At 45.1% G+C, this 14,412-nt stretch overlaps 1 protein-coding gene across 1 annotated transcript in view; it reads right to left on the bottom strand.

Annotated features, from left to right (window-relative positions):
* The window catches only part of LOC310789872 (ATP-binding cassette sub-family C member 5), a 38,538-nt gene that overhangs the window by 8,692 nt on the left and 15,434 nt on the right, over window positions 1-14,412 (bottom strand). Inside the window, exons 8-21 of the mRNA XM_083651575.1 lie at window positions 13,733-13,881; window positions 12,047-12,154; window positions 11,474-11,836; window positions 10,943-11,014; window positions 10,488-10,612; window positions 10,240-10,312; window positions 9,833-10,036; window positions 9,231-9,356; window positions 8,776-8,890; window positions 7,552-7,736; window positions 7,013-7,159; window positions 5,255-5,384; window positions 4,364-4,517; window positions 524-652 (exon numbers count right to left, since the gene is read on the bottom strand). Of these exons, the coding sequence (XP_083507701.1) occupies window positions 524-652; window positions 4,364-4,517; window positions 5,255-5,384; window positions 7,013-7,159; window positions 7,552-7,736; window positions 8,776-8,890; window positions 9,231-9,356; window positions 9,833-10,036; window positions 10,240-10,312; window positions 10,488-10,612; window positions 10,943-11,014; window positions 11,474-11,836; window positions 12,047-12,154; window positions 13,733-13,881 (2,080 nt within the window). The remainder of the gene's footprint in view (window positions 1-523; window positions 653-4,363; window positions 4,518-5,254; window positions 5,385-7,012; window positions 7,160-7,551; window positions 7,737-8,775; window positions 8,891-9,230; window positions 9,357-9,832; window positions 10,037-10,239; window positions 10,313-10,487; window positions 10,613-10,942; window positions 11,015-11,473; window positions 11,837-12,046; window positions 12,155-13,732; window positions 13,882-14,412) is intronic.

Raw genomic sequence — 14,412 nt, 5'->3', positions numbered from 1 at the left:
GAAAACACACACAACACCTCTGTAATTAAAAGGACACGCCAACATTTTGGGAGATTCGCCTATTTGTCATCCTCCTGATAGTAAGAGGAGAAGATAGATGGCCTTCTCTTCTCTGTGTGTGTAGTAGAAAAATAACAGGCTACAGTATGCGCCGGCCACCATCGTGCAGCACCTGGCTACAGTGAAGGTTTCAACTAAAAACAGGGTGTAAATTGTCTTTTCAAGTCAACTTGGCATCTCAGGGCTTGTGGAGACTTGGATCACGCCAGGTGAGCAGTATGGAAGCATTTGACTTTTCTTTTTTTTATGTTTTTGCTCATGTTAACGAGGGGTAAGCTATCCAGTACCAATGACTACCATTCATTGTGCTAAGCTAACTAGTGGGAGGGGCGGGTCGCTATTTTTCTACTACATGCATCTATCTTCTGGTCTTACTATCAGGGAGATGGCAAATAGGTGAATCCTGTAAGCTGTAAGAATGGGGTAAGGACACAGTGCCTCTGATAGAAACTGCTTTCCTCACCTGCCCAGAAAGTGCTGTCCTCTTCCATAGGCGTGGATGGTGGAGAGGCCCTGCAGACTGCTGGTGATGTGTGAGGTGAATGGTGATTGGCTGATGTTCTCCAGGCGCTTCAGCTCACGAATCAGAACCCTGGAAATGCAGAAGATGTTGTGTGTTTAAAGGTCCCAATTCGTGCAGCTGTAACCTCTTAAAAACGTGTGTCTCTGGTCCATAAAACATGATTCTGGATTAATCTGTCGAAAATATAGCAACCCCGTTTGTTGTGACGGAGTTCTCACTCCCTCTTCTGGTGCTTCCCAAGAACGGCCTGTTTCTATAATATATTCAGAACTAACAGTTCCCATTGGCCGCTGAGGGAGAGCCCGCCCCAGGCTCCCAGCGGCCAATCAGATTAGCGTCTGTGGACCAGCACGCTAGGTTGCGAGTTATCGTTAACTAAACGGTACTACGCTAAAGAGGACATCTCAAAATGCCTAGACTTACCGAATGCACCTCTGCAGTTGCTGGATCACGTACAGTTGGCGTCGCTCCAGCTAGAAGTGTTAATTTTGTGGCTATAGACTAAATGGTGCAGGTAGCTTGTGTGAGAGAGACCCGCGCAGTATGCAGGAGGAAGCTAGTGACGTCCCGATTCCCCCAGATTCCCCTCTGGGCAAACGAAGCGTTTGGGGGTGTGGCTTGGAGGAGACTGCAGAGGGACGCTGGATAGGGACAAATCCAACTGTGGCAGTTCTGAGCGTGTGACCACTCATTACAGGGAGGGCTGACAGCAGTATATATGCATTTACAAGTAAAAACAGCTTTTGCACGGAATGGGACCTTTAACTTAAAGGGGGACCTATTATAGGAATTCATACAGTAGTAGAGATATTACTAAAAAAAATAAGTAGTTAAACCCAGCTTTATTATTATTATTATTATTATTATTATTATTATTATTATTATTATTTTACATTTACAGTACTTGTTTTTAGTGTTTTTAAATTATAAACTTTACACTGTCAACTTCATCGAACTTGAAACTGGAAACTGTTGTGCGGGCAAGACATGAATGTGAAAATAAGGTTTGTAAGGAGACATGTTTTTAAGGTATTATTTCCAGGTGGGGACTTCCATCTCTTCCTGTGGGTGTCAGGTGATTGACAGTGAGCTCAGAGTAACGTAATGGGTGCACGTATCTGAAAACACTCAGCTCAGGCAAAATGAAATCAGGACAAAACAGAAACTTTGACAAAACCAAATTAAGGCTTCATGTCAACCGGGATGGATTATCTAGCGCAGGGCAATTTCCACATCGGTGGAAGTTGTTTTTCATACTGTACAAGAATGAGTGGCTGCAAATAGCTTCTTGTGAAGGTAGCTCACACACTAAAAACAACAACAACAACAGCATTATCCTTTTAAGTTATTGCTTTTTCAAAAATGAAGTTGAAGTTGGTCTTGATTGGCTCCCTGCACACAACAATCACTAAACTCTCTAATCAGGCAAGTTTGCTGCAGTTGAACTGGAAAAGCTTTTCTCAGCAGGCTTGCCTCATTTCAATTAAAGTACCGTAGATGGTATTGTCTGTCAATCAAACTCCAGTCCTGACTAAACTACTTTATTTGCACGTTTCTTTTCCTGAGCCACAGTATGTATGAAAACAAAATAGTGACAGGAGAATATTGGAACTTAAAATAAACTTAAAATAAAATAATCGCTAAATAATAATTTCGCTTAGGGCAGTGTAGACCTGGGTTCAAGCCCTCATATTGTTTATAAACTTACATTATTATTTTTAGAAGTAGCACTTTTAAGGTGACTTTGGTCTTTTTTTAGGGTCAACGTCACTGTCTGCACTTCACACTTTCGCTGCCTTCCTCGCCTTATCCAATTTGTGAGATCCTGGAAGGAGTGTAGACGTTACAACTGAGAAGTGAGGCACCACGGAAGGATGATGGAATGGAAAAAGCATCAACTCCAATGATGGTGCATTCGTGTGCCAGACAGATGGACATGACAGCAGAGCACAGGTGGGACGGAGAGAGCAACCGCTTTTCCTAACAGAACTCTGTTCATTTTCCCACTGTCTGATTTATGTCCGTTATTACGAGCAGCGTCACATGCAGACGGCGATGCGCCGGGCAGCCGGAGGAACAGCAGACTCCCAGTCCACGAGGAGGTGTGAGAGAGAGGGCTTTATTTGCAAAGGTGGGGTGTCTTTCTACTTTTAGACGCAAAGAAAGGATGGATGGCGTATGTGAATAACAAGTCTCCCATGAATCATTTTGCTTTTCTCATAAAAGCGGGGAAGAGAGAGGGAAAGAACATGACACTTCCTCGCTCCGAGGCGCCGTTCCAGACAAACATGTTTATGCCGCGGGCACTTTCATTTCACAATTCAATAAAGTGTTTTAGAAGTGGCTAATTTCAATGGGAGATGCAGTTTGATGTAACATACATGAGTTATTCAAATCCAGTGACTTTGTGACTTTAAGATATTTCATCCTTTCCCAAGTGTCTGATATCATGGGTGATCATTGCTTTTTGGGAATACTGAACTCAGGGAATATTACTTAATAATCTCTTTAACACAAATATTAGCATTAATTTCATTTGCGTTGCATACACCAAGTGCCCTTTAAAGTATTAATACTAATATTTTGAATCAATTTAACTGTATAGTGTACTGGCATTTAGAACCTTAATGTACAGTACTGGTATCTTGTTTTGGTACTTTCTAACGTTGCACCACCAGCATAGCAATAAGACTCAGAGTCATGTTTTTCTTGAACTTTCTGATGCAGGACATAAGATACTGTTCTTATTTCCCTCGGTGCCCGTAAGTTGTTCTTCTCCTTGGTGGGCCATTTTTATTACACAATTGCTACAACACCCTAAATAATGGCTACAGCTGAGTCATCAAATAATCCAGGGGTATTCCAACAACATTTACAACAAACCAGAGGCTGATAAAAATCAATTCCATCACGGCTAACAGCCTACATCCTCTGAGACAGCAATATTCTGCTGTCGCTTCATTTGCCTTTAAAAGTAACTAGTTACATTACATAGTTACCCTTTATTAAAAGTAACTTGTTAGAGTGATATGGCTTGTGCTACCAAGCGTATTGTCAATCATTGTTTTAGATTTTAGATTTTAGATTCCAGTGCAAGACTGTTGCTCTGTTTTTAGAACACTAAGCCAGTCTCATTTCATTTATAACATGTAACTGCAAAAAATGAATAACTACTATCAAACTATTTGACTACTAACTTGACTTGAAACATTTTCCTTCACAGACAAGTGTGCCTTTTCTCCAAGGGACATCGGCGTTTTTCACCAGGTTCAAGTAATGGGGGTTTACCCTTCCCCTTCCATTAGTTTCGGTCGAGCCTACTGTAGGAATCGAGCGTGCGTAGCGCGCGAGATTCCTAGTATATAAAAAGGCAGCATATGGGCAATGTTTCTCTGTTTGTTTGTTTCAATTTTTGTCCCACTGATGATGTCATCACTGTGATGTCATAAAGTCCCGGCACTGTGACATCAGTGATGATGTCATCAGTGATGTCATCCCAGAAGTGATGTCATCAGTGATGTCACTTGAGCAATTATGCATTGTGACATCATTGATGATGTCATCAGTGATGTCATCCCAGAAGTGATGTCATAAGAGCAATTATGCATTGTGACATCATTGATGATGTCATCAGTGATGTCATCCCAGAAGTGATGTCATAAGAGCAATTGTGATGTCATCAGTGATGCGTAGTTGTGACATCATCAGGGATGTCATCAGTGATGTCACTTGAGCAATTGTGCACAGCCATAACAATGACAGTGCTGATGTAAGTCTGACCTGGAGACGCGGTTCACAATGCAGAGGAAGGCTCCCAGGGGCAGGATGGAGAGCAGGAACCAGGGGAAGACGACGCCCACCATGCCCAAGCAAAAGAGCACCAGGGTCAGGTTCTGCAGCAGCATTTCAGCCTGCATGGTCAGACGCACGTCCACTTTGGGGAGGAGAGACAAACGGCATCAGACACACTGCAGCCCTGGATCTATCCATACTGTATGACTGACACAGACCTTCTCCCCTCCCCCATAGACACTACAAGTTACATTAATGGTCTCCACATCTGACTCAATGCGTTACATTAACGCACATCTTCTGGACATCTTTTTTTTTTTTTTTTTTCTCTGTACAGTGAACATTATTCTCTATACCTGTGCACATTCTCTCGTCAATATTTTGCACATTCCTGCACAAACACTAGCTTTTTCATTTCACTTTAAAAACTGAAATATTGCACATATGTTTTATTATGTTTTCTGACCCCCCCCCCCCCGACTGTGTCCCATTATGGTCTGCTTATATGGGGACATTATATTTATTTGCACAGTGAAACTATCAGAGGTGATATAACCCAATGATAAACCACAGAGGGAGGAGTACAATTCTAATTTGTGCAGGTAAGATGAAAAAATAAACTAAGCACCCCTATAAAAACATCATGCCTCGGGACAAAACCAAGCATCCAAACAAACAAGTCCCACAACACCCACAAATCAAGATGTCAAGCAAAGACACAAGTGAAGTGGATAACAGAGAGAGACTCCCTAGGGAAAAGTCTCTTTGTCAAATCCCACTGTCTTGGCACTACACTATGTCTTCACTGACTGAGCGCTCTCTAGGGAGAGGAGGGGGGGGGGGTGGGGGCTTTCGCAGTCAAGACAAATCAGGCCTCACCCTCGTCCATGTCTTTGGAGAAGCGGGTCAGGATGCGACCCAGAGGTGTGGTATCAAAGAAGTGCATGGGGCTGAGGAGGAGCCTGCGGAACAGCTTGTCGTGCAGCACAGAGGCAGCTTTCACCGTGCACTGTCATCAGACACAACAGCAGTGTGTGTGTGAGCGTGGCAGAGTCACAACAGTGTCAACAAACAACCTTATGAAACAGTCACAGCTCGGGGTAAACAGACAGTTGGACGGAAACAAATGATGGGAAGCTATAGTAGCAGCGTGCATACGTTGTTAGCCATGAAGTGCCTTGAGATAACGCTTGTTATGATTTGGCGCTATATAAATATAAAATTGAATTCAATTGAATGTTACGAGCTCCGCCTCGCCACATGCTGCTATGGGTAGTCAAGGCCTTGCTACATGTTAAAGGACCTTACCGGTTTTATTGCATGTTGTAGCCTGTTTATTATTATTTCCAAAGCACCCAAAGCATGGGTGAATGTACCTACTGACTGTAAAGCGCTTTGGATAAAAGCGCAGGCCATTTACCATTTACCATTTACCATATACCGGTATACCTTTTATTTAGCTGTTTGGATGCACTTTTGCACCTTCCAGGCTTCCATTCATTTCAGTTCAGTACAAAAATCAACTAGCAGTGACTTGAAACTTGCTTAAGATAGGTAGCTAATCCATGGCATGAGGTCTTGAATGGGTTTCTTTTTGTTTAGTTGAAAAGTTTGATTGAAAAGTCTACAGATCTTCAAGTGCATTCTGCTTCTTGCTTTTCAAAAGTTAGTTAGTCTGGCTAAAATAGGGGGAAAAACGTTTTTCTGATTTATCCGATAGCACAGGAATGCACATTTCCTCTCTAGAGAACTCAGAAATGCTTTCTATCCTAGACAAACAAATGTATGCCTCAGCCAGAAATAAAATAGTTCCTGAAGAAAAAAATGTGAATTCTGAATTCAATCGTCCATGATTTCTAACCCCGTGCACAAATGTTAGCGGGCAAAGCAGCAGAGAATGTAAGCTAGGTTCATCCCCTGAATGTCTATCTCACATAATGAGTATCTTGGAGGCTGAGGTGTAAAGGTCACAGGTCATAACCTACTGCATGAGACACATCTCACCAATTGGACAGAAATGACTTGTGACAGCAGAGAACACATTCATTATATTAATGGAATATTCAAGATCTCATCACAGCTTGGGGTAAAAAAAAAAAAAAAAGGCATCTTTGAAAAGAATTGCAATTTCAAGTGGCACACAACAACGTGGGGACCTAACCTCTGCAATGCACTGTCAGAAAGGGTTAGCTGGAAAAAGGGGACACAGCCTAAGGGAAAGTGACATGCACGTACCACAGAGCGCACAGTCAATGCACACACACACAGCGCACGCACACGCACACACACACACACACACACACACACACACACACACACACACACACACACACACACACACACACACACACACACACAGTACACACTCTAAAGCTGTGAGTCATGGCAGCAGTCAGATAAATGGATTTGGCCCACAGGCACTTTCAATTATAGCGCTGGAACTATAAGAGTGCAAACAAATGACAAAATAGACAATTAGGGAGGAGTGCTGCAAAGTTGTACAACAACAACAGTATATCTAGTAAGTATATATAGTCAGTTTTCATGTTCCCTTCAAAGTTCATCAGTGGTTATTAAGTGGACAAAGCACAAGAGAGCTCAAGACAAATAGGGGGAAATGTTTTTGGGGGAGCTTACCTTCACAAACACCAGGCCTCTCATTGTCTTCAGGACTAAAGCAGCTCCCATGGACGAGACGTAAACAGTGGAATAGTACTGAATGTGTGGGTTGAGCCTCATACTGTTGCTTTGCACCGTTTCATTCACCAAGATTAATGATGTGTTCTGAAGGCAGATGGAGCAACCAATTACTATGAATGGGGGGGAAATACACTGCTTTCCAAGTAGGATTTTGTCTAATGAATTAGAGAAAACCACACAACAGCATACAAAAAGCACAGGAAAAGCAGTCAGTTCAATGATGTTTTCTATGCCAAGCACATTTCTCAATAGCAGACAGCGGCAGCTCTCCTGCACATCTGTTTCCTCGCTGCTCGTGCTTGTTTTTAATTAAGTTTACCGTAGTGCTGTTACTTTTTTAATCAGGCACATTGAGATTAATGTTCAGTCAGCTGCCACAATTCAGTGAAGCATAGTAGTTATTTTTCTTGGCGGAGCCACTTTCAGAATAAAGAGAGGCCTCTTTTATAGTGAGGGAGGAAGCGAGCCAAACTCACCCCGCTGCCCTGCCTGATCCAGTGGCTCAGCCACCAGTTACTGAAGGCTATGCTGCCTGTGGTGGAGAGGAACAGGAACATGTTGACCATGAAGGCTATCGGACCTCCAGCTGCTCTGATGTAGGCACCGTACACAGACCAGGCCACTGCACCAGAACCCTTCTCTTCCGCTTTCATCAGTTGTTCTGAGTGAAGACAGAGTAGGAAGGAAGGAAGATAGGAAGAAACAGCATGGAGGTTAGCATGGCAGATAGCACAGGGGTTAGCATGGCAGATAGCATGGGGGTTAGCATGATGGATAGCATGGGGGGTAGCATGGTGGATAACACGGGGGGTGGCATGGTGGATAGCACAGGGGTAGCATGGGGGTTAGCATGATGGATAGCATGGGGGGTAGCATGGTGGATAGCATGGGGGTAGCATGGTGGGTAGCATGGGGGTAGCATGGTGGGTAGCATGGTGGATAGCATGGGGGTAGCATGGTGGGTAGCATGGGGGTAGCATGGTGGGTAGCATGGTGGATAGCATGGGGGTAGCATGGTGGGTAGCATGGTGGATAGCATGGGGGTAGCATGGGGGTAGCATGGTGGGTAGCATGGTGTCCTTGAGTGACCTGAAAGGCGCTTTAAAATAAAATGCATTATTATTATTATTATTATTATGGTGGGTAGCATGGTGGGTAGCATGGGGGTAGCATGGTGGGTAGCATGGTGGATAGCATGGGGGTAGCATGGTGGATAGCATGGTGGATAGCATGGGGGTAGCATGGTGGGTAGCATGGTGGATAGCATGGGGGTAGCATGGTGGGTAGCATGGTGGATAGCATGGGGGTAGCATGGTGGGTAGCATGGCAGATAGGGGTAAAACCACCCGGCGCCCATATATCTCATTGGGCTGACTCACCAAAGGACGGTGCTGCGGCTCTAAACTACAGGTTTGGGGATATTGAGCAGGTACAGACATCTGTTCAGATGTGCGTTTACTGCGGGGGTTAAATCCCCGATCATGTCTGCCTGGGCTGGGCTAGCAGCTAAATACTAACTTTGCTGAATGGATAGAACGGGAGGATTTACCCCACCCTGACCATGCCCCCAGCCAGCTAACCCAGCGTCTATGACGAGACATCGCCTCAACCTATGGGGGGTAGCATGGCAGATAGCATGGGGGGTAGCATGGCAGATATCATGGGGTGGGGGGGGGGGGGGGGGTAGTAGGGTATATCACCTCCTTTCTCCTTCTCCACCTGTGGTCTTGTGACGTTGGCAACAGCACCGGCGGTCTCAGTCTTCTGCTCTCCTGCTCTCTGCTGCTTGTTTTTCAAATTCTTTTTCACCAGATTCTGAGAGACAGAGAGGGAGGGGAAGAAAGCCAGAGAGAGGTTAGCCAGCTTTGAGAACAGCCCCCCCCCCACAAATCATGGCAGCTGTAACAATAACCAGTAAGTCATTTAAACAGAGATATCGGTGACAGGCTCTTTAGCAGCTCACCAGTAAATCAATGCCCGCATAAATAATGAAAGGGCCTGTATGCATTAACATTTCCCAGGCGCCGGGCCGGGCCTGCCTCTCTGGGCTCATGAATTATTCAGCTTGTAATGTACAATGTTATTGTGTCGGAGGGCAAAGCCAATCTTATTCACAAAAGAGCTGGCCTGGTGCCTCATGTGCCCCTGGCATTACCTCCTGTTGCACGCTGTTGAATAGGGTGGCATAGTCTCGCTCTTTGCCCATTAGCTGAGCATGGGTGCCATGCTCGGCAATCTGCCCGTCCTTCATCTGAATTACGTAGTCACACTCCGACAGATACTAGGGGGAAACACGCACACACGCAAGCACGCGCACACACACACACACACACACACACACACACACACACACACACACACACACATACACACACACAGGCGTGATTTAATGCTACAGACTCTGCAGAGACTTTTGGTGCAGTATATTTTTTTTATCTTGTCTAATCATGGTTACTTTTAGAAGTGCCCTGGAGAGGAGGAAGTGACAGGAGAGGAGGAAGTGACAGGAGAGGAGGAAGTGACAGGAGAGGAGGAAGTGACAGGAGAGGAGGAAGTGACAGGAGATGAAAAACAGATTGGCAGTGAAACAAGGAAATGCAACCAGTTCTATACAGCTGAAACTAGAGCAAGTGGTGGTAACAGCGGTGTTTGTTTATGGATAACTTACACAAAAGGGACATTTGATTTGGTAACCATTTGAGGAACTATTAGGGACAGTTCCTGTACTTATCATGACTAATCCAGACGTCCCCTTACCTGCAGCTGGTGTGTTACAAAGAGCACAGTCTTGCCCTTGGCAGTGCCGCGGATGGCATGGTAGAAGAGGTGGGAACCCACGTGAGCATCGACAGCACTGAGAGGGTCGTCCAGGAGCAGTATGGGCCGCTGGCTGTAGAGGGCTCGCGCCAGGCTCACCCTCTGACGCTGCCCGCCGCTCAGGTTGGCCCCTCTCTCCCCGATCTGGGAGGAGAAGGCAAGACAAGCGTTCAGCAAAGCACCTGTCTCTTGCTGCGGTTGCACTGAGTTGTGAAACGGCATTTGCATGAACTGAAATGCCTGTGTGCACATTATTTGGCAAAATCCAAGGTCGCTGCACTAAGTGAGAGTACAGACATATACTGAAGTACCAAGCATTTGCTGAAAAATCAGTTTTCTACAGATACCTCAGTCATGTCTCCATATGGCAGTTCTAGCAGGTCGGGGATGAGACAGCAGGCCTCCAGGACAGCGTTGTATCTGATGAGGAAACAGGGATGCAACATTACGGATAAAGCACAAGCCCGTTTGGCTCTGGTTCTCTGCAGTCATGGACGGTGGTTGAGCTCGTTCACTGCGGTCATGGTGGTTGAGCTCATTCAATGCGGTCATGGTGGTTGAGTTCGTTCACTGTGCTCATGCTGGGTGAGCTTACTTGTCTTGGTCATACTCCTTCCCGAACAGGATGTTCTCCTTCAGTGAGTCATTGAGGATCCAGGCCTGCTGGGAAACGTAGGCAAAACCACCGCTGACTGCTACGTTCCCCTCCAGCAGAGTCATCTGCAACACAAACACAGATGGTTGGAGGCAGAGAGTTGATACATTTCTTTCCAAACATTTATCAGACACTAGCAGTAAATATGACATATTTAGACAATGCATAAACAGCGGTAAATATAAAAAATAAGAACCAGATAAGTCCATACATTATGAACAATGAACAAGATAACGCTTCATTGCTGTCATATACCACAGAAGATGTAGTCGAAGATGTATACTATAGAATCGTCTAACTTTCCACTTTTAAACTCAATTCTCCATGTCTGCACTGTCTCATGAGAAAACTGACACTGAATAAAATAACTACTTGAATGTCCAGTAGAATCTCACCTGGCCCAGTAGAGCAGACAGTAGAGAGCTCTTTCCGCTCCCAACACTTCCACAGATTCCCACCAGCGCCCCCTACAGAAGGAAACAATAATACCATTATGTGAATGTGGTGCAACAGTATGTGAGTCCAACTATGGGAATAACCGAGAAAGTTCATAATAGTGGGAAAGAAGATGTATAAAATATATGGCTTCTCTGGTGCGTTGATTTCAAATTTCAAATTCAAGAATAAAAAAAAGAAGAAGGGAAAGACGCACTCTAAAAAGAATATCTTGATTGATTAATTTACATGTTTCAAAAAATATACATACAGCTGGGCAAACGGACAAGAAAAGAGTATGTTTTGTCAGGTCACAGGACATACGTTGCAACTTTCCCTTTTTTTGATTCCAACTATGGGAATAAAACTGTGCTTAATCCACTTGGTGTGTGTGTGTGTGTGTGTGTGTGTGTGTGTGTGTGTGTGTGTGTGTGTGTGTGTGTGTGTGTGTGTGCGTGCGTGCGTGCGTGCGTGTGTATGCGTGCTTTTACCCTCTTAACACGCAGGTCAATGCGGTGCAGGGTCTTGTGCAGTGGCGGTCGTATGCTCTGGGTGGAGGAGATGGTGCTTTGTGGACTCTCTTGCTCCATGTTAGTGAGGAGACTCTGGCCGTTGGGGCCCTGGCCGTTTCCTTTGCCCTCCTCTGTGATCATATACAGGCTGAGCTTCTCTCTGCGCAGCACCCTCTTCATGCCCCCTCTCTGAAACGCTGTCTTGGGGGGAGCGTTGGGTTTGAGCGCGGCTGGAGGGCGGGCTTTCTCCCATGCCAGCGTGGCGTCCCGAAATTCCACCGCATTGCTAGGATCCTCCATTTTGGCCAAAACAACCTCTCTCTCTTCCATCATGAAGAGCCTCTGTGGACATAGAAATGATGGGGTATTGTTTATTATGCATTATACACAGATTCCACAGAGTATTTTGGTCCAGCCTTGGCAGAAAGGCCTGCTGACTTCACTCTCTCTCTGACTCGGAAACAATCTCCCACTAATGTGCGACTTTTACCATGTGTCTAAAACTTGAGCCATACGTTAAACATAATGGCAGCACTTGTCCATATTTCCTACCTGAAATCTTTTGACTGCCACAGCGCCCTCCGATAGCGACCTCACAGCCAAAGGTGTGACTTTCAGGGCAAAAGTCATGGAGTTGAAAACGGCAACCACAGTGAAAGCCTGGGGCAGGGATCGCAGAAATGGAGGCAGTTATTCTTTGAATTATCTCCTGAGTAAACAACAGTACGAGCTACTGAAAAGAGAGCCCAGTTCTAACACACAACAAGAAATTCATGAAGCGCTTTGTAAAATACACACACAACATAGAAACACACACATCACAGCTGGAGACAGCCTCTTCTTTGATCAAGTTCATAACAGCTGCTTGTTGAAAAATTATCCCTTTGGTTAGCTCTCAAATGTGATTACCTCAACACAGATATTATCTTTCTGTTAACTCTCTTTAACAAACAAGGAAACGTGGGAAATAGAACACAGAGTATGTTTCCAGTGATGAACAAGTTACAGTAATGTGATCACTTTTTTCAGTAACGCGTAGTGTGACGGATTACAATTTAAAATGTAGTCATTAAATCGCGGCTGAAATGGGTTTTCTCAGGAGGGTGGCTGGCATCTCCTTTAGGGACAAGGTGAGAAGCTCAGTCATCTGTGAGGGACTCGGAGTAGAGCCGCTGCTCCTTTGGGTAGAAAGGAGCCAGTTGAGGTGGTTCGGGCATCTGGTAAGGATGCCACCTGGGCGCCTCCCTAAGGAGGTGTTCCAGGCACGTGCAGCTGAGAGGAGCCCACAGGGCAGACCAAGGGCTAGGTGGAGAGATTATATCTCCACCCTGGCCTGGGAATGCCTCGGGATCCCCCAGGCAGGGCTGGCTAAGCGGGAAAGGGAAGTTTGCTGGAACTGCTACTTCCACGATCCAATCCCGGATAAGTTACCAATCCCAGTAACACACACATACTGTTACTGTATTACTTAATCATCTGCCCATGAACCTTTTCTTTTCTCTCCTTTTTCCTCCTTTCTTCACATAAATCCCTGTTTGGTTGTTAGCTTGAAGGATTCACATTTCTTTTAATTTATTTCAGTCAGTGTAAGCGGATAGTCGGCCTACAGGGAGTCCACAGAGTATTTGTAACGTTTCAACACGTTATTAGTTGACATTCAACAATTTAAATGTATTTGCTTTGTCTGTAGATGTTTAACAGATGATCTATATATATATATGTCAATATGTGTATATATGTGACAATTCATGAACATACCTACATATTCTCTGAATAATTTAGTAGCTCCAGGTGATGAGAATCAGGTGTATGGAATGTGAAGCAAACAGAATCTGTTAAACAGCTACAGACAAAGCGGGGGAGAAATAATAATAATTGTTGAATGTCAACTAATATTATAGAACAAATATTCTGACTCTCTGTAGGTGGAATATCAAAATGAAGTGTTAGCATTTATCGGCCCTCGTAAACTTTGTGTGGGCAGCAAAACACTTTCCACTACAAAAAACACAACACCCAATTTATCAGCCTTGTGAAACTCAGGGAAAAACAAGGAGCCTTTACTGCAAGAAGTAATGCAACTAATTACTGCTCCTGTTGAGTAATTAGTACGTATGATTACCTTTAAATGAGTCATAAGTAAAGAGTAATTCATGACATTTTACAAGTAGGTGTAGCCAACATGGGGAAATATTTAGACGACATGGCGACTATCGGCTCCTCATATAAAAACAATACCTCGGCCGCAGTGAGGTCATAGCCCAAGGTCATGTGTAGGGTGAACGTGCACACGCAGGCTATCACCACGACGATGGGAGCCACGCCCACTGTGAGGCTCTGGACAACCCCAGCCCGCTCCAGGATGCCCCTCTCTTTCGATCGCACCTCTGGTGAGGAGAGGGAGGGAGACAGAGAACGAGAGAGAGAGAGAGAGAGAGATCAAGGAAAGCGAGAGAGAGAGAGAGAGAGAGAGAGAGAGAGAGAGAGAAACTTTTAAGTGACTCCCCAAAGGATCCCCTGTGAACATTCAACCAACACCACCATAAGAGCCACTAACAACACACACACACACACACACACACACACACACACACACACACACACACACAGTGGGGACGGAAATAGACTCACGAGCCTCGAGGGAACAGAAGGGCCCCACATCCATACATGGCATGAAAAGGACTTTAAAAACCTGCGGGAGCTTGAAAAGCATCCAAGTCTAGTGCCCTCGTCCTGCCCTCCCTGCTCCATGTTTGTGTATATCTCCCAAATGCATGTGTTGGCTGCTTTGCTCACCCAGTTCACCGGGTGCAAACACTGAAGCAAATAGGCCTTGTATTCAGCGCAGGCAGCAATGTGTGTGACATACGAGCCTCCCCCCTAAACACCTTTCATTCCCTGTGGGGATTCCTATTTGG

This window comes from Poromitra crassiceps, assembly GCF_964638095.1.
Source record: "Poromitra crassiceps genome assembly, chromosome: 15".
NCBI lineage: Eukaryota > Metazoa > Chordata > Actinopteri > Beryciformes > Melamphaidae > Poromitra > Poromitra crassiceps.
Note: the sequence above shows the minus strand (reverse complement) of the source record. Positions and strands in the feature narration are given on the sequence as shown.